The following is a 22,240-nucleotide window of genomic DNA, read 5'->3' on the forward strand; positions in this document are numbered from 1 at the left end:
TCGATCGTCCAATCACCCTATTTATTTATCACCTGTCTCACAGGATCTAGGATTCCATGTTTCATCCCTGTAGGACAACTTCTAAAGCCTGCCCATGGTTTCTACAATCACGACAATGACAATCATCATGTAGGTTGATGAACACAGAACGCTCCCAAAGTATGTTGAAGGGGTCGTTTTGATATTGAAACCCATTCAGTCTTACCCAAGTCAATTACTGCGGCAACCCAGAAATGGAGCGGGTCCTGCAATGTTGCCTGAGAAAAAAATGTCGTTGGTGATATGGTTAATGCCCACAGGGGGAGCCACACCGCCCCACTATACCAGCGTCAAGCTATTTGATAATACCACGACGAATGAAGAGTAATGGTTGGCTGTTGGCATTGCTGATGTAGTTAATTAAATGCCTACAGGGTGCCACACCGCCCCACTAAATTAATAAATTTTTAATTTTCATTTTAATCTGGTCAGTGCATATACCCACCAAACACATGGGCGTTGTGGCTTTCACACCCCTTAATTGCCTTTGCACCTGTTCGAACACTATTCGAACAGCCTTTACAGCATCGGGAACATCTTCGTACATACTTATGGTTGTTCGAACGGGCATTGCAGTGACTGAATCCCATTTCGCATTACTCATGAGTTCGGATGGGCGCGCACCCACAGCCCATCCCCTCATGTGGGAAACAACGTCTTTTGCGCAACCGACGGCGATTGGCCACATGAACATCTTTCACAGTGAAGCCATTTTCTTGGTGTGATGCTTTGACGTTCCGTCCACGCACCTTCAACGTCCACTCCATGACTCCAACTTCAACTATCTATAGGAATTTTAAATAGTTTTCAACCGGCTACTCTCCCCAACCTTCTTCCCCATTTCATATCAACCTCTCATGGCTACCCTTCTCACGCCCATTCCCAGGTTTTCAAGTCCTACCAGCTTCAATTCCTCCACCTCCCCACCTTTCTTTCCCAGAATCCCCAGCCTTTCAAGAACACTTAAGCAGAGAATCCACAGCAGTAGGCTTGATAGCTTCCTAGACCTGAAGCCTGAATCAAAACCAGAGTTCCTGGACATTGATTTACCCCGGCACCACCCCTCTGAACGCTCCCAGTACGATGTGGTCATCATCGGCGCTGGCCCGGCCGGCCTCCGTCTTGCAGAGCGAGTTTCTGTCCATGGGGTCCAAGTTTGTTGCATTGATCCTTCACCCCTCTCCATGTGGCCTAATAACTACGGTGTCTGGGTTGATGAGTTTGAGAGCATGGGCCTTGAGGATACTCTAGATAAGACTTGGCCTATGACTACTGTCTACGTCGATGATCGGAAAACCCAGTATCTAGACCGCCCTTATGGCCGGGTCAGCAGGAAGAGATTGAAGACGAGGTTGATTGAGGGGTGTGTCTCACATGGAGTCAAGTTCCATGAGGCCAAAGCGTTGGAGCTGGAGCACCAGGAGTTCGTGTCTATGGTGTCATGTGACGATGGTTGTGAGGTGAAGGGGAGCTTGATAGTCGATGCCAGTGGCTTTACAAGCAACTTCATTGAATACGATAAGCCCAGGAACCATGGATATCAGATTGCTCATGGAATCTTGGCCGAGGTGCAGGATCATCCTTTTGATCTAAATAAAATGGTTCTAATGGACTGGAGAGATTCCCACATGGGCAGCGAGCCTTACATGCGAGCTAGGAACGACAAGGTTCCGACTTTTCTGTATGCAATGCCCTTTAGCTCTAACTTAATATTCCTTGAAGAGACCTCACTGGTTAGCCGGCCGGTGTTGCCTTACATGGAGGTGAAGAGGAGGATGGTGGCCAGGCTACGGCACTTGGGTATCAGAGTGAAAAGAGTCTTTGAGGACGAGAAGTGCCTGATTCCAATGGGTGGTCCTCTCCCTCGTATCCCTCAGAGCGTGATGGCCATTGGTGGGACGGCTGGTTTAGTCCACCCTTCTACAGGGTACATGGTGGCTCGAACTATGGCTCTGGCTCCTGTATTGGCTGAAGCAATTGTCGAGTGCCTAGGATCCACCAGGATGATCAGAGGGAAACAGCTGTATCAGAGGGTGTGGAATGGATTGTGGCCAACTGAGAGAAGGTGCATCAGGGAATTCTATTCTTTTGGGATGGAGACTCTTTTGAAACTTGACTTGAATGGGACAAGGAGGTTCTTTGATGCTTTCTTTGATTTGGATCCTTATTATTGGCAAGGATTCCTCTCCTCCAGGCTGTCTCTTGGAGAGCTGGCTTTGCTTTCTCTCTCTTTGTTTGGACATGCTTCAAATCTCTCTAGATTAGATATTGTCACAAAGTGCCCGCTGCCTTTAGGTAGGTTGGTGGCTAATCTAGCTCTTGAAACCATTTGATGAAGGTCTATTTACATTCTTAGAATTCATATATTTTGAGACTTCTGTTTGAGAAGATTCTAGTGTTTATTGTCATGTTATGAAAACCCATCAGTGCCTTGGCTGGTTGGTTCGAACAATAAACTAATTCTCTGTATGATTGAAATACAAATATCCAGAATTCCATGTCGATCATACCCTGATATGGTAAATGAAATTATCTTTATTATTTTATTTTTACAGAATCTAACAAAAATATTCAATTAACATGCTCATATTTCTCAGATTTAATGCTCAATTGCATTTTGAAGAGGGACAGATTGAGGATGGTGGTGGAGACACTTGAGGTTGATAAGAAGGGCAGGGTCCATGGTGGTGGAAATGTTGAAGGTCTACAACTAGGTATAGGTGGTCACTGGTTTATACATTAGTAGAGTACTTATTAGACTTATTAGAGGTCCATAAACTGGTTGATGGGAGAGTTGAGGGCAATAGATAAGTGTTAGAGAGGTAGGAGAGACCTAGGTTTTGGCAGTGGAGATGTTGGAAAGTTTATACAAATTGGTGGAAAGGGGAGAAAGAAAAGGATGAAAAAAATCTAACCCAAAATTTTTAAATTGGTTTATTGGGTAGCCTTTCCAAAATCCCAAATTTCTCTGTTTGCTTACCATGCATGTGCATTTCGCATAGATCATGGAGAAGGAAAGCTGGTATCTTAGAGCCTGGTTTATTGCAGTGCAGTTTCATTTGCACTGGTGCAAAAGTATGTGAGTGCAAATTCTGGTTTATTTTTGCTTCATCTGTTACCTTATTTTGTTTGGTTGCAGTGCAAATTCTGCAAACAAATAGAACCTAAGGAGTAAGGACCAAATCCACTTTCATAACAAAGTTGAAGTTGATCCAACATTCTGTCATTGCTCTTTCACATGATTTCTAGGTAATAAAAAAAGATTACCCATATATATTTTTATACCCAAAGTTTGCCCTTGGCCAGTGTTGGTATGGTGCTGACCTTGCTGAGCAGTTAGCTGCCTCGCTGCATATTGTCCTTGCAAACTGTGGAAACCTCATAATTTCCTTCTCTAGGACACTTAGAATGTATAACCACATCTTGCCATTTTCTGTTCCATATGCACCATGGTTGGTGATTTTTCTTCCAACAGGTAAACCATATCTTATTGAAAGAACTTGGTACTTGGAAATCAGCCAAAGGTCTACATTTGGAATGGTGCAGGTATTCATAATTGTTCTATCCTTTACACATATTAGATGAAGAAAACCTTTTCCTCGGTGTCTGAAGATTCTCTGATGAGCATCTTATGTGGTAAATTTTAGATCCAAATCCACATATGAGTCATCTGGCTTGGGCTAATGTTGTCATCAGAGCAGATTCACCAAGTATGTTGAGTGAGGCTTTCAGCACAGGGTATGAAGGAAGCACTTCTATGTTAAAGTGATTATTGACTTTTGAAAGGTCGAGTATACAGTTTATTTTCATTTATTTTGCTCGGTACTTTTCAGGAAGCTGGTCTATGTTATTAGGGCTGAGAGGTGTACATGGAAATTCTCAGATTTCCATAATTCTCTCCATGATAGAAGCTTAGTTTGGCCATTCACAGGTAAAGAGGATGTAACTTTTTAACCATAATGTTATGTTCTATTTGGTATTATCTTGTATTGAATTGTCAATTAAATTTCTTGGCAAGGCTTTTACTTGATGCAAAGCCACATCTGAAGATATCATCTAACTGTTTACTGCTTATTTGGCTCTCAATTGACCTCAATAGAAAACTCTATCTTTACTGCTTCAGAAAATAATTTATTTTTAGTAAATTTAATAGCTTTACATATCATTGAAGTATATGAAAATCTTTCCATTTTTTTTTTCTATTCCATAAAATCACCACCTGGTTCCTTGACCTTCCAACTACAAAATTCCTTGCCAAAAATCCAATGCACTTCATCCTGATTAATCATATTTCATTGCTTGAAAGCAGTTCTGTCATCATTACATTTAGCATTTTTTTTGATAATTATCATTACATTTAGCTATTCTCATGGAAGCCTGTGTACTCTTATGAGGTGTGCATAACCTATTGAAATAGTGAAGATTGCTTTGGTGGGCATGGATGTGTCAGTGAACAGAAGTGTCTCTAGCCCTTCCACCTTATCCCCCTCCCCCAATTCAACTCAACCAAGCAATAGTCCCTTCTAATCAGCTACACAAATCCTGCCCTGCCATTGTTCTTTCAAGAGCCATATTTTCTGTCAAATTGCAAGTCTTAAAATGGTTTGTTACCACTTCAGGCCACATTTACTTTGATCTTCCCCTTGCTTTTTTTAGCATAGAAGATGCACTTCAACCACTCTGCTCTAATTCTACAGGCAGCATTCTCTTTAATTTCTTCCTCATTATGGATGGTCAATCCAAGGTACAAAAACTGGTTAGTTTGGGGTATCGCCTGATCATCAACCTTAATTACACCACTACCACTATTAATATTTTTAGTTACTAAAATTGCAATACATGTATTTTTAAGTCCTATCTTGAAACCTTTTGATTCTAAAGCATCTGTCAATTGTTCTAGTTTTGCATTTAGCCTATCTTTATTCTTATGAACAGAGATTATATTATCAACAACAACATACACCATGGGAGTATGGGACCTCTCTTCTAAATATCTAGTCAGCTCATCCATAATTAAAGTAAAAAATTAGAAAAAGAAAAAGAACTGTATAAGAATGTGAGCTTGCACTAGTTGCTCATTCTGTTGCTTGTTTATTCTCAAGCTTTTCTCATTTAGGGGTGGTCATGGGTTGGGCCAGGCTTAGCACCTATATGTCAAGGGCTATACCACCTAGGAAACACTAGGGTATGGCATACCTGCATGATAGAGTTTGAAGCAGGTAGCACCTTCATGTTAGTGACATAAATCACATAATGTTATCAGTCTGGTAAAAAGTGAATTAACAAATAAATAGACATTATTTATTAGCTAATGATGGACCTGTTGATTTTCCAGCCAATATCTGCAGCACAAACAAATCTAAAATCTATTTCTTATTCTTTCATCATTGTCTAATGACAGTTAAAAATTCAAAATTTGTCTCAATTTACCTTGTGTTTGAATTTTCATGTATCTGAACGCCGGAGCTACCCTCCTCTTAAAGATACTTCACTGGAAGCAAGTCAAGTGCGGGAAGCACTTGCTGAGCATGGGTGGAGATTGTGGGCCTAAGATTGAAAATACTAAGCTTACAGCAAGATGCACACCTCAATTGATTGGTGCTCAGATTTGCAGCTTTTTAGCAACTAGTGTGTACGCTACCTACTCTTACCAACCAAGAAAGACATTGAAGACTTATTTCTTTCCTCAACATATAGTTGGGAGTATTTCCTATTTTGCTGACACTAAACTGAATCATTATTTGTTTTTTCTGTTGTTAAATGTCTCTAGGGTCTTGAGATGTTTGATAGTTTTAGAATAAAATGGCAACAATATCTGTTTGGTTTGTATATTGGCTTTGAGATACATGTTCCTAATAAGTAGAATCATATCACATGTTTTCTCTTGAAACCACTCTATCTCTCTCTCTAGTCCTACAGTTTCTGAACATCTTTATCATCTTACCTGTTTCACAAAGAACTCTAGGTCCCATGAAGGAAATAAATGGTGCAAATTTCTGTTCAAGAAGACAATCCAGACCATCAATTCTCAAGTTCATCATATCCTTTTTGGATCATATGTTGCTTTCCACCCCTAAATGTTTCTTTTACATTTATAAATACAAAGGGGATTGTTGCTTGCAGTATTAGGACGTTCTACAGTGGATGGATGATGATTCAACACTTGGATCATATTGGACGGTTGGAGTGCTAAACCACAGAATAGGCAACTAATTCTGAAATGGTTACGTCAGATCACAAGGAAAGAACATTCCCAGTGGATTGCTCAACTGAAGGTTGAACTATTCTTGTAGATAAATCCAAACAGTACTCTGACCTTACACTAGTGGAATATGTGCCTTTTGGTAAATATGAAATTGAATAAATTTCATTTGACTTTGCATGGTATTTTGGCTTCACAGGGTGATAGCCGTGGCTCACAGCATTAGGTGAGAGAATTTAAAGAGATGTATTGGGATACAATTGGCATGGTGTAATATTTAAGATACACATGAATATAGTATGCTGTAATATTTAATATAAATCTTAATGCTGACACTGCTAGGCCACATGTCCAGACAACCATCTCAAAATTTTAGTCTACTTATTTTCCCTTTTGCCACTCGTATCATTAATACTAGTTTTAGAAGGGCATTAATACTAGTTTTAGAAGGGTTAGAGGACAGACAGGAATTTTTATTTTTGACAAAGAAGGAACATGGGTTGAAGTAATAAGAAACGATTTAATTGCTATGTATATGGCACCAAATAGAACTGAATGGAAAAATAGGATTCTTGTAGTCGATCCCATATAATCGGTACAAAGATGATGATAAGATCAAGTGATCATAGATAAGATGATGATAAGATCAAGTGATCATTAATAGCTTCTATGAATTAATACATTAAAATCAACATAAACCAATTTTGATTTAATTCCTATGCAAATTCCACACTAACCCATTTATAGTGGGTGCAATTTGGGCGGCTTGGGTTGAGCATTTTTTTATTTTTTATTTTAATTTGAATGGGCCCGGCTTGAGAGCCCGAGAAAATTTTCAATTCAGTACCTAACTTCACCCCTAATTCATTATTGATTTTAGGTTTATTTTATATACTTAAGATTTGGATTTTTACACATGAATAAAACTACGAATAAATTAATCATAAATTATGCCATTGACTTAGGTTAGGTTGCATTTGGATAAGTTGTAGGGTCTATGCTGTCAAAGCCCAAATGCATAAAACCCTTATTTTGGTGCTCGTTTAGCAGGGCTTTTACTTGGCAGCTTCTGGATTTGCAAGGTGGACCCTACGTAGAAAATCTTGACCTTATGTTTGGTGAAAAACCTGCAAGGTGGGCCCTACATAAAAAGTCTAGACATTGAGACCGGATCTGCTCTTCACACCTGCCACCACACAGGCACATCCACCATGTGTGAGGAGCAGGTCCTGGCTCCTAGACATTATGTTTGGTGAAAAACCAAGAAAGTCAGAATGTGCTATGACTGGTTTAAATTGACTTTCAATTTTTTTGGGACAGGGTCAGAGTTTTTAGATCCAAAGTACAGTTGGGGTGGGTGCCAACTCAGAATTAATGTCAATTTACAGGCTGTTTTTGACATTTTGAAAATAGCTATACAGTGGAATTCAGAAATCTGCATTGAGCCTGTAGGTATTTTTCCACTTTTTTTTTTGAGAAAAAAAGAAATTCATTCATCTCAGATTAATCTCAAAAAGTACAATGGTAGACAAAAATTCTGGACAGACCGACCAGGTTTTTGTAATATTACAATTGGGAGCAATTTGAGCGATTTTATATAAATTATCATTTGTATTCTTTCCAAACTGAGGTTCAAATTCAATGGCAAAAAGAATGCCATGAAGAAAAGCTACAGCTTCTATTTGTAGAGGATTACTTACAACCTCTATGGTCTCTTATCTCCAGCCTTGTTAGATCCAACCGAACCGCTCCATCGATATTCATCTTCAGCCATCTGGATGCTGGTTTAGTTCAAGGTAATGGATGAGGCATAGGATTAAGATCAGAAGTTCAGTTGTTTGTGGAATGGTGAATGAAGTAACTAAACTACCCGGGGCCTGAGATTGTTTGATAATAACTTTTTGGTTGAAATTCCTTTTGTTAAAAAATGGATTCATTACATTTACAGTGCTCCCAGATTACCCACGTCATTGTAGCGCCAAACATGAACGGCTCACCATGGTTTTGTTCCAACTCCCATTAACTGTAACCATTCAACAGAACTTTGGTGACAGAAATTCTGTTTTTAGGCCCAGGACCGATCCAAACCAGACAGGTTGCACCACCGTGCAGTAGAGAAGGATATGTTCTAGTAGCTTCTGGAACATGGTTTAGTACAAATGCTCAACACTTTTTTGACTTTTTTTTTTTTTTTTTTTTATTCCTGCAGCCCAAAGCCCTAATTTTAGGCTTTGCTCTTTGGGGATTTAATTTAAGTCTTTAGATTGTTACATTTTTTTTTAAAGAAACTCTCACAAAATGCCGATCACTTTTTGGCTCATTTTTGTTTCCTACAGGAAGTTCAAGGGCAAAAGCCTATTCAAACAGAGCCTTTATTTAGATGGGAAAGACTGATTCTTGGCTTCATCAGCAGAACCTGCTTGAGAGCAACCTGGCTTGAAATACTCAAACATTTCACTGGGTTTACGGCAGAGAAAAGAATATTAAAAAGAAAGAAGAATCTCGCCTTCACCTTGGGGGAGTTATTGGTTTGGGAAATGGGCTCCTCCTTATCATCCTCTAAAGCTCATCTGCAGAATTTTAGATATGAATCCAATATCTAGTGTGCTTCTGGGCACCTGAAAGGAGAAAAATAATCAAAACCACTTACCAACCAATATACTTTCTCCAAAATAATTATAGCGAGGGCAGAGGATGCTGAGAATATACAAAAAATCAATAAAAGCTATAACATAAGAAATTCCAGTGGCCATGAGTATGTTAATCTAATCCTTTAAGGTAATATGGAATTTTAGTTATGATAATGGTCTTTGTCAATTGATTTAGGAAGGAGGAGGTATTTGTTTAGTTAGTTCATTAAGATAACCATCATTAATTTTCAACTCCAACAAATCCATGTATTTATACACTTCAGCTTGATCTAAGAAAGAATTTCCTTTCAATAAGAAATTTGATCAACTTTTGCACTCAAAGCAAACAGGAATGGGTGCAATTTTTCCTACAAAGTGGAGTAAGTTGACAAGTGACAACAACTCCCCTGCTTCCCGAGCTGTACAAACACCTAATGCCTCACTGTACTAAATATATAAATTAATAAGAAAGATAACTAACTACATTAACCAACTCTCTCTGTCTCTCTTATCTTTTATATAAATTTCATCACCATCAGGGGCATTTCATTCAGTTTCTCTCAACTTGTTTATCTTCCATCCCTTCTGCTTCTACCTCTGCCACTACCTCTCCATCCTCTAAAAATCATTAACAAACATGAAAAACAGCAATTCGACCGCGATCAACATTGCCGAGCCAGGCAATGAGACTAAGGGTGAATCCACCACAGTAGACGCCAAAGGAAAAGCCGCAGCCGGTGCTCCGGTGACTGCCACCACAACAGCCACTAAGACAGCCAGGGGAGGATGGAAGAAGGGGCTTGCCATTTTTGACTTCATTCTAAGGCTCTTAGCTATTGGAGCCACTCTTGGAGCCAGCATTGCCATGGCAACAACAGATCAGATTCTCCCCATTTTCACTCAAGCCTTCCAGTTTGAAGCTAGCTACAGCGATCTCCCAGCTCTCCTGTATGTGCATCTCTTCTATTTAAGGCATAATTTGGTGGCACTTCTAACAGATTTAAGTTCCTTACAAAATTCTTCTTTAAAAAAAAATTTTTTTTCAATTTTTTTTTCTTACCCAAAACATTACCAACTTGGATATGGATTGCCAAATCTGGTTCAGAATAAAACCACCCAGGTCTGATTTTAAAATTTCTCTCAGGGGATTGACCCTAATGCTGAGAAAAAGCAAGGTTAGAAAGAAGGGTCTTTTTGCTTTCCAACATTGGGACCATAATGGGTTAATCCAAGTAGAGATGTCAATGGTAGTTTGGTTCCAGACAGGGTGGATCAGTTATGAACTGATTATTAATCGGCTCTATAAATTAGACCCAAAATCAAACCAATTATTAATCAGGATAATCAGGTCTAATCCAATCAGACCTGATTATACTCGACGTCTATGATTACCTATTATAATACAATTCGGAACTTCATTTTTTATAATCTTTAATAAAAAATACAATAAATAACAAACTGTTTATATGTTGATAAAACAAGTGTCTTTAACCAAAATTATCTTATATACTGTCTTTTAAATTTAACTTTTCAGATATAAAATATAACAAAAATTACAAGAAAACCAAGAGACCTTTATATATTATTAATCATATAATCGGATGGGGTCTTGATCAAAATATGTATCACAAAATCAGAATTGATATAATCGGATAAATTTGACCCATTGACTTCTCTAAATAAAAAAAGACTCAGGCTGCATTTGACATTCTTTATTTTACCGACTTATCTCCTTTTCGTTATAACACTGCAAATAACCAAAACATGTTTGTATTTACAGGTTTTTTGTGATTGCAAATGCCATAGCTGCTGGTTACCTTGTTCTCTCCCTTCCCTTTTCTATAGTAGGCATAGTTCGCCCGCACGCTGAAGGACCAAAGCTACTTCTACTCATCTTGGACACAGTAAGCTATAGTATAAACTACTAATAATTTGCATTTCTCGAGCAACAGTTGTCTTCTTAACTTAGAATCCTATTTTGTTCATGTTTTGAGGTTATGATCTCTCTCACGGCCGCCGGAGCTTCCTCAGCCGCTGCAATTGTCTACTTGGCCCATACTGGAAACTCCAACGCAAATTGGGTAGCCATCTGCCAGCAATTCGATAGTTTCTGTCAGCAGAGCAGTGGAGCTTTGGTGGGCTCTTTTGTCGCAACTCTCATCTTCATGATGTTGGTTGCCATGGCTGCTTTGGCCCTCCGAAAGCATTGAGCAGATGCAAAATTTGGTCTACTCAAACTATTGCCTGTACTGTTGTGCCTTTTGTATATGTATTCCATAGTCGGTTCCAAAAACTGAATGCAAATCCGGCCTCTTTCTTTTCATATTCAGATCTCATCTTGTCATTAAATCGGTGTGATGACTAAGATTAGCGGTGTCTAGGGTATTCGAAAATTTGCTCTTCGAGATTCAGTAATCAAATCAAATTCAAATATCATAATTAGTCAAATTCGGATATGCTATTTATACTGTTTAAGTATAAAAGTCGAATTCAGATATGACCTTATTCAATTTGATAAATATGACCGATTATTTTATTCTTATATATAATATTTAAATTATATAAATAATTTATATATATATATAAATAAAATATTTATTTTATATATTTATTAATTATCTAAAATAATTAAACAATTAAAATTAAAATCAAAATTGAATTCAAACATTTATTTTCAATAACTGTTGAATATAAAATCAAATTAAGATATCAAATTTTCTATTTGGATTCGAACTCGGATATTGACTGATTCAATTTAAATTCGATCATTTACACCCCAAACTGATAGAGCTCCTTATCATTGCTTAGATATCCAGTGGTTTTTATTTATTATTTTTAGGGGAAATCACACTGAAACCCATCCTAAAAATTTTTATTTCACTGTACACTCAACAATTTAAAACTTCCAACACCCCCACAGCATGCCTCCCTTATATTGGCATCAATTCCTCCTAATCGTCATTATTCCCAACTATAATAATGGAAAATTTATGATGTGGGGGTAAATGAAAATCCCCTTTTTTATGCATATAGGCAAACAATGACATCAGATTATGACGTCTTTGTCCACCCAAACGGGGGGGGGGTGTCAAAATAAACAACATCAATACATAATTTCCCAAATTAAGCAATTTTATATGCAACCCTATTGTATTGTCTATTAATATAACAAAACCCTTTTCAGCTTCCTCCACTATGTCACTGCTAACAAAAGAACCCGCCCCTGCATATGTAAACTGAGCATCATTAGAACATACAAAACCAAAGGAACTCTTATCAGAATAGACAACTCCATCACAAACGACATAAAAATTGGAAACAAGTAGTAATAGTGGACGATGGATGCTCATTTAGAAAATGCGAAGATTGACTGACCATGAGAATGTAAATTGGACCAAGTAGCAACTGACATGATTCTGGAAATAATATAATCAATAGAGAACAGCTTATTTTCATAAATTTTCTTGTTCTGAACAGACCAAATAAAATATGCTCCTACTGCAAACCATTTCATAAGCTCAAGAACCTCTGATTTGGAACCACAACACATCAAAAACAGAATAAGATTGTAAAATCAATCATCAGATGATGAAGGCAACCTAATAGAACATGGTAAACCAAACCATACATGTTTCACAAGAGGACATTCACTAAATAAATGACCAATTGATTTACTATCCTGATCACAGAGCTGACATTTAAGAAGATCAGAGTCGGCTAAATTCCAAACTTTTGTTTTAATGAACACAGAGCCATTTAACTAGTCTCCAGAGAAACAACCTGAAACGAGGTGCAACATTAACAGATTTGATCCAGGTGAGAAAAGTTTTACGAATGGGAGATGAAGAGAAATTATGGCGAGGAGATAGATGGTGATAGGCCCTCTTGAGTGGAAAAATTCCTGTCCTGTTGAACCCAAATCCATTTAACAGTAGACTCAGCGTGAACAATTGGGATGTGTTGAGTAATACTAAGTAAGTCAGTAGTAGGACAAAATTAGATGCAGAGTAAAACCATCCCATGTAAATCATCAAGGAAAGTTGAGCATAAAGAATAGGAGCATATAATACATGAAAACCAATTTCAGTTCTTAACCAGTATTTTTTAAATATTTAGCCTTCCAAATCCCAGCCCACTTGTCCTGTTCATTTAAAGGTCTCCAAACAAGCTTTTGAAGAAGAGCCTTATTAACTGATTTGCTAAAGCCTAATCCTCCTTTAAATGAAAAAAAAAAATAGAGATTATCCCAAGAACACCACCAATGCTTCGCTTCTGTTGATTAGTCACAGTAAACCACCAAAATTTTCTTTAACTTCATCAGATGCATCTAAAGTCAGCTGGAAGAGGCATGACTGAGATAAAATGAATAGGTGTGGATTAGAGAACTGACCCCCAAACTGCAATAGGCAAGAAGTAGATTTCCATCTACTCAATTTTTGCTGAAGGTTGTCCGGTAAGAGCAAATTGCATAGGCACCCCTGTCCTGTACATTGGTAAAAATACTAGCATCACTAGAATACAAGGCCTGCAGCAAAACTAGGATATCATCCGTAATTCCTACTTTGCCTTCCATCAGCCACCGCTTTGGGTGGAAAACTGGGGCAGGCGCCCAAGTGGCAAGATGTGATCCTTCATAAGCTCATACTCTTCTCCACTTATCTGGGCACCATCCAGCACCTGTCATGCCAAACCAACAAAACCATGAATACCACAACGAGATGGAAAAAGAAGAATTGACTTGAATAAATAATACAACATTATTTTACCAAAAAATGCATTAATAATAAATCTCTCCCTAGGTAAAACAAAAATAACTCAGGCTCTGTTTACAGTGCAAATTCAAACCAGATGCAAAGCTTACATCTATAATTTGCTTCCCTACCTGATGAAAAATTTGCACTTTGTCTCGTTTGTACTGCAAAATTTGCTTTCCAATAACTTTTTGAGAATAGGTAACTTGTATTAAAAAGAAAAAAACAAAAGGATGTAGAAAGGCCTTGAAGTGAAGGCCCAAGCAATTAATTAGTTGATCCATCTGTTGTATGATTGAGCTCTGTTAAGACACAAATAAGGGGAACAGAGGGACAAGTGTACAAGAAAAGGCAACATCAGCCTTTAAGTAATGTAACTGACAGCCAACCACTCGAACAAACTAAATAACAAACTGGACAAGTGGAGAGGCTGATATAACAGAATTGTAACAGAAGTATTATAAATAAGGGAAGGAAGCCAGAAGAGGAGGTATTGATTTTGGGAATCTCTCTCTCTCTCTCTCTCTCTCTCTCTCTCTCTCTCTCTCTCTCTCTCTCTCGTTCAGGAGGCAGGCTTCCTCGAAAAGCCCTGAGTTAGGCAGTTACCTAACAAGCTCACAAGGGATCCATCTAAAATAGCAGTTCAGTAAAGAAGATAGTTCATGAATCTCTGACAAAAGGTGGGCAACCCTCCAAGGCCCTTCTTCCTGGCCTTTGGCCCACTTGATGGTGTTTCTGAATCACCTTCCCAACTAAGGAGCTAATGTCTAAATCAGTTGGCAGTCCTTAGGCCCTCAAGAAGGGAGTGGGTCTCTGCTTCAAGAGCATTCAAAAGCATCTACAGCTGTTACAGAGCCACTAATAAACCCAAATGTTTTGATTGAAGTTCTGGATGATGCCATCGATCCCTTCTGCTGAAGGGTTAGAAAGAGATCTTCTAAAACTACCATCAAACTGCACGAAGAAATCACAGTCCTGCCTAGGGGAGGATAACTTCAGCAGTGGGAGAGCTGGGGATGTGAGCAGAATCTCTGCTAATTTCTTTGTAAATCACCTCTGTTAAAGCCTGTAAACAGTTTAGTTGCCAGCATAGGTCAAGCTCCTTCCACTTAATACTTTCTAAGGGGGAAGATTTTTCTTCAAATAATCTTCTACTTCTTTCTTCCCAAATTCCCCACATCACAATGTGGATGACAGCTTTCCAAAATAATTTTCCTCTTTTTCCCAGTCTACTGTTGTGCCATTGACCAATGAATTTGCAGATTGAATTTAGAAGGGTCCAACTATAGCTGACCTCATGAGTGGAGTCCAGAAAAATTGCCAAAGGTTTCATGCAAACCGGCAATTGATAAGGAAGTGGCCTATTGATTTCCCATCCATATAGCATAAGACAGAAACATAAGGAGAGATGCATCACTTTCCCTAAAGCTTCTTCTGCAAGCTGCTTCTCAAACAAAAAAGGCATTCCTTGGGGGGTGTGGGGTGGGGGAAAAAAGATAGCCAAAATCCTTTTGTCCAGGAAAGAAGGGTCAGCTATTAGTTTATGGAAGAGTTGGTGGAGAATTGGCCAGTTGGAGTGAGGAACCAAACTAGCTTATCTTGTGAGAAAGGAGATAGGAAGGCATTTGAAATAGAGGATAAAAGTAAAGACACATCTGAGATTTCTGTATCTATAAAGGCTCTATGGAGATTGAATTTGAAAGAGAAGGTTTGATTATCCCTAAAAATGGTTGAGGAAACAAGAGCTTGTTTATCTCAGACAAGCAATAATAAGGGAAGGATTCTGATAGGGTCATATTACTCCACCAGAGTTGGTCCAAAATCTAATTTGATTGTCGTTGCCCTGTCTAAATCTAGTGAAAGAAATGAAGGTGCTCGGGGTTTGAAGGATACCTTTCCAAAGTTTTGCAAGAGAATGGCTCGGTAAAGGCTGAGTGCTACCCCTTTCAATACTGATGTAAGATATACACCACCTTCCTCCTATCTTTATTCTCTCTCAATATAAGGTAAGGATCATATCATTTTACTCCTCCCAAATAAACAGATTTCTTTATACTTCATTTTCTCCACACATTTTACTTCCAATTTTACTCTGCCCAAACATACCAAACAAAGTAAAACCTCAAACTAAAGCAATTAAAAACTCCACTGCAGGATAGCAGTGTAAATTGCCTCATATTCTAGGCTATACCGCTATAGTAATTCAAAGGTCTTCATTCAAAAACAAAAGGAAAAAGAAGAAGAAAGAAGCAACTTGGTGCAATTCTTAGATTGCCCAATTTGCAGTCCATATTCTATCTACATATAAAAACATAACAACAATCAGTAAACAAAAGAATGATTCAAATCATGTAATGAATTACTTCTACACTAGAGTTTATTGTTTCTGATCATTATATGTGACCACCGATTAATGGGGAGCAACTGGTTCACTTTGGCTTCAGGTTTTACTTCACTTCATTTGCAGTCACATTATTTTGCGCCAGTGCAAATGAAACTGCATTGCAAACAAACAATAGAGTACAATGGGATTTATATTTGCAGAGTGACATTAAAAATTGCAAGCTATTGGCATGTAGATTGCTGACTGATCAACTCTTGGATTAGATGTGAATAAAGAGATACACTGCTTGAAAGAGGCTATCATGATAATAGAATTCTCAAAAGTCAAATTGAATTATCATAAATATCATAGTCCATTTCTTCTGAACTATGACCTACTCTAGAAGAAACCTATTGATGTGGTCAACCTTTACTTTGAAATGTGGAGCACCATGTCTCTCCATTACCATTGTAATTTATTGAGGATGATGCACCCCATATTCATAAGAGCAATCAGCAATGTATATAAGACATACACCTAAACATTTGAACCATGACTTGTACAAAAATCAATATACAAAACATTAGACCATGACTTCTATAGATGTGAAATCAAAATTGTTCAACACAAACAAGAGATATACAATCAACCAAACATGTTGAATTCCAGCAACCCGAATAAAATTCAGCATCCACCTAGTTGGGTTTCAAGATTTCAGCAAAGGTATCTACTCCACAGAATTACCATCATGATGCAAATCTTGATGAACATCGAAAACATAAAGATGTAAAACTATATAATATACCAATCCTGTGCATCTCACCTTCTGTAGTAGCATCCTCCTACTTGTCACTAGTGGATTAAGCGCAGGCATTCTACAGACTGATAGAGCATCAACAAATAAAAAGACAATTACATGCCACTGTTTCATTCTTAACGATGGTAATGCTTCCACAAATGTCATTGTATCAAGTAAGCAGCCCTGCATAAAAGAATTAAAAATAAATCAATAAATGATTATCAATCAAAATCCATGACTATCATCTAGTTATCGAATGTTGATAAAAATGATCAAGCATAATGCCCTCTTACCAGATACAGTTATGGTTTTACATATGTTATGTGCATAATTATTATGGTTAGAGTTGAGAATTATGTCTTCAAAATATGCATGGCAAAATTTCACTTACAAGAGAACACTTGAAATATTGGGACAGCTAAGGAAAAGAAACAACAGAATGATGCACACATAATGCAATTGATTGCAATTTCTATCTTTTTTTTTTTTTTTGTTTTTTTATCAGCAACAGAACCATTTCATTAAGAAGAAAATAAGTAAAGCAGTACAAGAGTGGGGAGAGGTAAACTCTCTTAAGTCTCCCCTATTACAAGATAGCCCGGAACATATGAACACTTCCCACCCCTTGTTTGGCAAGTGTGTCCGCAAAGGAATTAGCACTTCTTTTGACCCATTTCAGTCTCACTTCCATACCCTGAGTCAACCATTTGAACTTTCTTCTTTCATTAATGTACTGCCACAGTGCCACATGCCATCATCCTCTTTTTCTAGCCAACCCATAGCCAATTTTGAGTCCCCTTCAATGATCAACCTACTATATTTAATTCCTTAGCCCTTTTTGCACCCTCCAACACAGCCATAGTTTCAACTCGGAGTCTCCTCCTATTGGGCCTGAAAACATAGCATTGATGGCACCTTCCTCACTCCTGAATACTCCTCCAATCCCTGAAGGCCCAGAGTTACCTTCACTACTACCATCAAAGTTCAGTTTAGTGAAACCTGCATCTGGTGGAGTCCACACAGGATGGGATGCAGTTCTAATAGGAGCTGAGGCTGCGACTTCCTTCCAGATATTCAGCAAAGCTGCTGTAGGAATATCATCAAATATAGCCAAAGATGTCACCCACTGAATCACCCTATCAGTGATAACTTCAACAATTGCCCCTCTACTCCTCTCTTTTTCAGCAAAACTCCATTGGTTCCTTTCCTCTCAAAGTATCCAATAAACCACAGCTCTTTGTGCATCTCCACAACAATCTACCCCTTTTCCTTGCCCAGCTACCAGCAGAAGAGTCAAAGAGGCTTTGCACATTTGGTGGAGGAGTCCATCTGCGACCAACGAAGAAAGAAACCAATCCCAAATAGAAGAAATAAAAGGGCAAGAGATTAATAAGTGGTAGCAAGACTCACCATCAACTTTATAGAGAATGCACTGGTTAGAAGATAAGCACCAAAAAGGCTTCTTTCTTTGAAGTAAGTCACAAGTGTTGATTCTACCAAAGAATACTTCTACTAAAAAGGCTTCTATCCTGATCCATTTGAGGTTTCTGTGAACAAGAATTCAACAGTAGCTGATTGTACGGAGAGGCAAAATGGACGTTGTGTATGGAACCTTCAGTTCTGGAGGAACCTCAATGACTCGGAGGTGATTTCCTTGATCAGTTTGTTACAGATTTTGTATGACTCAAGGACGACGGGTGTTAGGGAAGACAAAAGGAAGTGGCTTTTTGAGAAATTGGGCAAAGTTTCTGTTAAATCCTTTTTAACAAGGGAGGAGACCTCAATCTTCCTAAGTGATAGGACTTGGATCAGAAATTTACCATCCAAACTGGCGTTCTATTTTTGGTCAGCGGTGCTGGATAAGACTCTGACTAAGGATAATTTACTCAGAAGAGGTATAGAGGTGGTGTGAAACAAATAGTAGAATCTTTGAAGGGAGACAGTACAAAAGAAGAGGTTTAGAAAAAGATTTTGGGAATGGTGTTTTCTGGGTTGGAAAATCACTCTTTATTCAAAAACAGATACACAAATTTTTCTTTTGTGATCAAGATTTTCTTTTCTGTAAGGAATTTATAGGTTTTGTTGGTTTTGGGCTGGTTGTAATTGGCCCTATTAACCCTCTATCTTCTATAAGATTAAGCCTCAAAACTTATGTATAATTTATAGTTTGGTTAATGCTGGATTAAAATTTATATACTGTAAAAATGCAAAACCAAAGAATTTAAATGTCCCTACTAGCAAGTTGCACATCAAAGAAAATAAACTTAGGTCTAACTAAGGTCCAAAGCTTAGAAGCATACCATTCCTTGCTCCAAAGTAGATATCGGTGTTGGTAAATTGACATCTGCAACAAGCCCAGGCAACGCACGAGAAAGACAACTAGCAAGAGTTTCCTTGATCTCATAAGATCGCCCATCACGAAGGACAACTTTGCGGGGGTACTCCTTCCCATTTACCAGCTGAAACTCTAAATGGGAATTTTCATCCCTTCCATATATATAAGCCAGGGTAGATGATGTTATCCATCCAAACAGGGCCATCCATATTGTTCCAAATGGTGATAACTATAAAACGTGAGATTTTTGTAAATTCTTGAGCCTACTAGAGATTGGAGGAACAATAGAACTGCATTTCATTAAGAAATATTTATAGTTATGTAATCCCAAGTGGAAGCAGAAACTTACACTCATACTAAAGCCATCTGGTGGTTCAGACAAGATATCCTCAAAATCAAAAAATTGAGGATCTAAATCAACACGCCTTCTTGGCCACCTGAAAGGAATCCTCTCAGATTCAAGCACGTCTACCTCCTCCTGAGTATCTCCTTCATCAGCATCAGGAGGATGTGGCATGACAACTATTCCAGCATCAGAAACTGTAAATCAAAATACATAAAAAGAGAGTGAGAGAACGAGAGAGAAAGAGATAGAGAGCAAAAACAACTTCAATAATGAGGCTAAACCATGGAATATAACAATAAAATTATAAAAATACTAAAACTACTAACAAATTATAATAGCAGGCATGAAATACCAGCATCAAACACATCAGATTCACCAGAAGCAACAGCTTCTGCTGCCTGGCTCAATGCAATAGCACAGGCTTCTGCAGATGCAAAACATAAAGTACAATCTTCATCCTCCACATTCGAACCATCTGATCTGACAGCAGTTTCTTGTGTTTCTGCTATCTTTACAAGATTGTCATTGCCCACTTTACCGCTTTCTCTCTCATCAGCCCATGTAACATTGCGAGTTAACTTCTTTGCACCTGGAGGCTTAATGGATGATTTCAACGCGGTTTCACCAGATTGAATTGTTTTTCCAACATCTAACTTCATTTTTGTTTCTTGACCACTTGTATCAGATACATTTTGGCCAGACAAAGTCTTTCCCGGGATACCATGATCTTTTAGGACATTACCACTAATTTCCCCTTCTGATTCTTTAACAGTTATCCCAGAACCACTCTTCTTTGGAGCAGGAGATGGGTTGAGAATGCTTAGCCACTCTTCTGGGAAACTACTGCTTTCACCCGATTTTGATTTTCCAAGATTTTGTTCATACCCATTAGAAGCAGCAGGTGCTTTTGGAATTTTAAATTGATCCCCTATGATTATAGTACTCTTGAAATCCATCTCTTTCGCCAACTTGTCTTTTCCTTTCTTTGATTTGGCAATTTTCTGTTTAGACCCTGCAATAAGCAATGAGACATCACAGTTAAAAAGTGCATGCTAGAGGTAGGCCTCTAATATTCAACAGTTGAAATTGAAGGAAGTGCGTGCTAAAGGTAAAGCACCCACATACAATAGGTTAATGCTATTCAGCATGAATAAAGGAAAAGGAAGAACCAGTAACAAATAGGATAAGGATAAGGGTAACAAGCACAAACTGCCTCTAACATTCAACAGTTGAAATTGAAGAAAACTGAAGGAACCGAAGAAGAAGTTCAATAACGAAGAGACGACAAAGAAGGTAATCACATTAGCACAGGTAAACACATTTATGAACTTTTGAGATGTTTTAGTGTTTACCTTCCTCGAGATGTTTAGAACCACGGTTCTTCGGAACATAGCCTTCGATTGCATTGGAAGGACCAATCCAATCTTCCAACGAGACATTCCCAGTCACGTTCACGTCCTCTTTCTCCTGAATCTTCAACTTCGAGAATCCTAAATTCTCCTCCTCACCCAAAATCTCCTTATCTTTCGAACTCAAATCCTCAAACAACCTCAAAACCTCGTTAATCTTGCTAGAATTGGAAACCGAGCATCTCTCGGTCGCCAAGCTTCCCGCGAAAGCCCTACTGTTGACGAGGCAACCGGACGAGCAATACATATAAGTTTCTTGCAGATCGTAGACCTTGTGCTCTTTGACGGAAATGTGGTAGCGACCCTTTCGGGGTCTCTCCAAGGAGAGAGGGTTTTTGCAGAGAGGATAACCGCAGACTTTGGTGATATGTCGCTCGGTGACGACGTCCTCGTAATCACTCCGAGACATGAGAGAGCCCGCGGCGAAAAGCTGGTCTTCATTGCAGATGCCTTCAAGGAGGGACAATTGAAGCTTGTGAACAGCATCTTTTACAGAAAGGGGTTGATGTTCCACCATTGGAGACAATCTGATACAAATTCTATTGAATTAAGGCAATAAAACCTATGTTTTAATTTTAAATTATTAAATTTCAAGAAAAGTAGAGTAGGAAATATGAATTAAACCCTAGATTATGAGACTAAAAGAAGCTCTCCTTAGGTATCGGCTGCTCGGTTGAAGTTCTGGACTTCAACTACGAGGGAACGGGGAAGAGACGAAAGAAAGAGGCATTTATATCCTTTTTATTTTGGTTTCCTAAATCACCCCTACCTCGTAGAAAGTATTACATTTCAGTCCGACCGTGGCCATTATAAACGTTCTTTTTCTTCTTTCTGCACAATTGGAAACAGGGGTTTGTCTGGTCTGAAAAGGCGTTCTATGGCTATGATCTTTTCTTGCATGACGCTGATAAATAAGTCTTTCTCAACCGTGTATTGGAAATATCTTCCGTATTTATAGGGTATTTTATGAATCCATCACAAATGGAGCAGTCCCATTTAATGTTTAGACCGTCCATTCAACTTGGTTTTAATACAAACCTGATCCAGTGACACCGGACCAAATATTGGTTCAATCGGACCCAGTATCTATTACGAATGACCAGGTAACTGGTTCAGTTCATTGTCTTCTTATTCTATCCAATCCGTCCAAATTGATCTTGATTTGAATAGATTCAACTCAAAATCAGTCCATTGGCACCCTTATGTATTTATATATTGCCTTTGGAGAAATATTGCAATGTGCTGTGAGATTGGTGTGCAACACGTTCTGTGAGGAGAAAATCGGGTTTCGGATTGATCACTCTATTTAGACTACCTCTCTGGTTAAGAGTGATTCTAGAAACATTATTGGTGGGACTGGTCCTTTGGAGGCTTAATCACTTCCTCTATGAAATCTATGAGCTGCC

At 38.4% G+C, this 22,240-nt stretch overlaps 3 protein-coding genes and 1 long non-coding RNA gene across 6 annotated transcripts; 3 read left to right on the forward strand and 1 right to left on the reverse strand.

The window, feature by feature from the left end:
* Positions 1 to 508: 508 nt before the first annotated feature.
* On the forward strand, positions 509 to 2,585 carry LOC148871271 (capsanthin/capsorubin synthase, chromoplastic-like). Its single transcript, XM_088967350.1, has one exon. It carries the CDS (start codon positions 897 to 899, stop codon positions 2,370 to 2,372), a length of 1,476 nt encoding a protein of 491 aa, XP_088823476.1. The 5' UTR covers positions 509 to 896; the 3' UTR covers positions 2,373 to 2,585.
* A 52-nt stretch (positions 2,586 to 2,637) lies between these two features.
* Positions 2,638 to 6,358, forward strand: LOC148871272 (uncharacterized). Of its 3 annotated transcripts, none has more exons than XR_016106497.1 (5): positions 2,638 to 2,753; positions 3,515 to 3,585; positions 3,687 to 3,777; positions 3,873 to 3,970; positions 6,163 to 6,358. It is a non-coding gene; the product is annotated as an uncharacterized LOC148871272 (long non-coding RNA). The 3 variants fall into 3 exon arrangements; XR_016106496.1 differs by lacking the exon at positions 2,638 to 2,753 and adding an exon at positions 2,944 to 3,288; XR_016106495.1 differs by lacking the exons at positions 2,638 to 2,753; positions 6,163 to 6,358 and having other exon boundaries at positions 3,354 to 3,585; positions 3,873 to 4,011.
* A 2,233-nt stretch (positions 6,359 to 8,591) lies between these two features.
* Positions 8,592 to 11,238, forward strand: LOC148871273 (casparian strip membrane protein 2-like). The gene is made up of 3 exons (XM_088973370.1): positions 8,592 to 9,819; positions 10,652 to 10,775; positions 10,866 to 11,238. The coding sequence occupies exons 1-3, from the start codon at positions 9,509 to 9,511 to the stop codon at positions 11,079 to 11,081; spliced, it is 651 nt and encodes a 216-aa protein (XP_088829496.1). The 5' UTR covers positions 8,592 to 9,508; the 3' UTR covers positions 11,082 to 11,238.
* A 629-nt stretch (positions 11,239 to 11,867) lies between these two features.
* LOC148871274 (RNA polymerase II subunit B1 CTD phosphatase RPAP2-like protein) lies at positions 11,868 to 21,538 on the reverse strand. Its single transcript, XM_088972411.1, has 8 exons — positions 20,778 to 21,538; positions 19,778 to 20,437; positions 19,429 to 19,619; positions 19,045 to 19,308; positions 16,769 to 16,927; positions 13,433 to 13,548; positions 13,262 to 13,354; positions 11,868 to 12,094 (listed from the first exon to the last, which is right to left on the reverse strand). Exons 1-6 carry the CDS (start codon positions 21,349 to 21,351, stop codon positions 13,444 to 13,446), a joined length of 1,953 nt encoding a protein of 650 aa, XP_088828537.1. The 5' UTR covers positions 21,352 to 21,538; the 3' UTR covers positions 11,868 to 12,094; positions 13,262 to 13,354; positions 13,433 to 13,443.
* Positions 21,539 to 22,240: the final 702 nt, after the last annotated feature.

This window comes from Nelumbo lutea, chromosome 2, assembly GCF_056320005.1.
Source record: "Nelumbo lutea isolate HS-2025 chromosome 2, American lotus-T2T, whole genome shotgun sequence".
Classification (NCBI taxonomy): Eukaryota; Viridiplantae; Streptophyta; class Magnoliopsida; order Proteales; family Nelumbonaceae; genus Nelumbo; species Nelumbo lutea.

Excerpts from the sequence above, each read along its gene's own strand:
- LOC148871271 (XM_088967350.1), top strand. The coding sequence starts at position 897 with ATGGCTACCCTTCTCACGCCCATTCCCAGGTTTTCAAGTCCTACCAGC.
- LOC148871273 (XM_088973370.1), top strand. The coding sequence starts at position 9,509 with ATGAAAAACAGCAATTCGACCGCGATCAACATTGCCGAGCCAGGCAAT. Across the intron at positions 9,820-10,651 it reads AGCGATCTCCCAGCTCTCCT|GTTTTTTGTGATTGCAAATG; the intron begins GTATGTGCATCT and ends TTGTATTTACAG. Across the intron at positions 10,776-10,865 it reads TTCTACTCATCTTGGACACA|GTTATGATCTCTCTCACGGC; the intron begins GTAAGCTATAGT and ends TCATGTTTTGAG.
- LOC148871274 (XM_088972411.1), bottom strand. The coding sequence starts at position 21,351 with ATGGTGGAACATCAACCCCTTTCTGTAAAAGATGCTGTTCACAAGCTT. Across the intron at positions 20,438-20,777 it reads TTCTAAACATCTCGAGGAAG|GGTCTAAACAGAAAATTGCC; the intron begins GTAAACACTAAA and ends TGCTTATTGCAG. Across the intron at positions 19,309-19,428 it reads CAGATGGCTTTAGTATGAGT|TTATCACCATTTGGAACAAT; the intron begins GTAAGTTTCTGC and ends CACGTTTTATAG.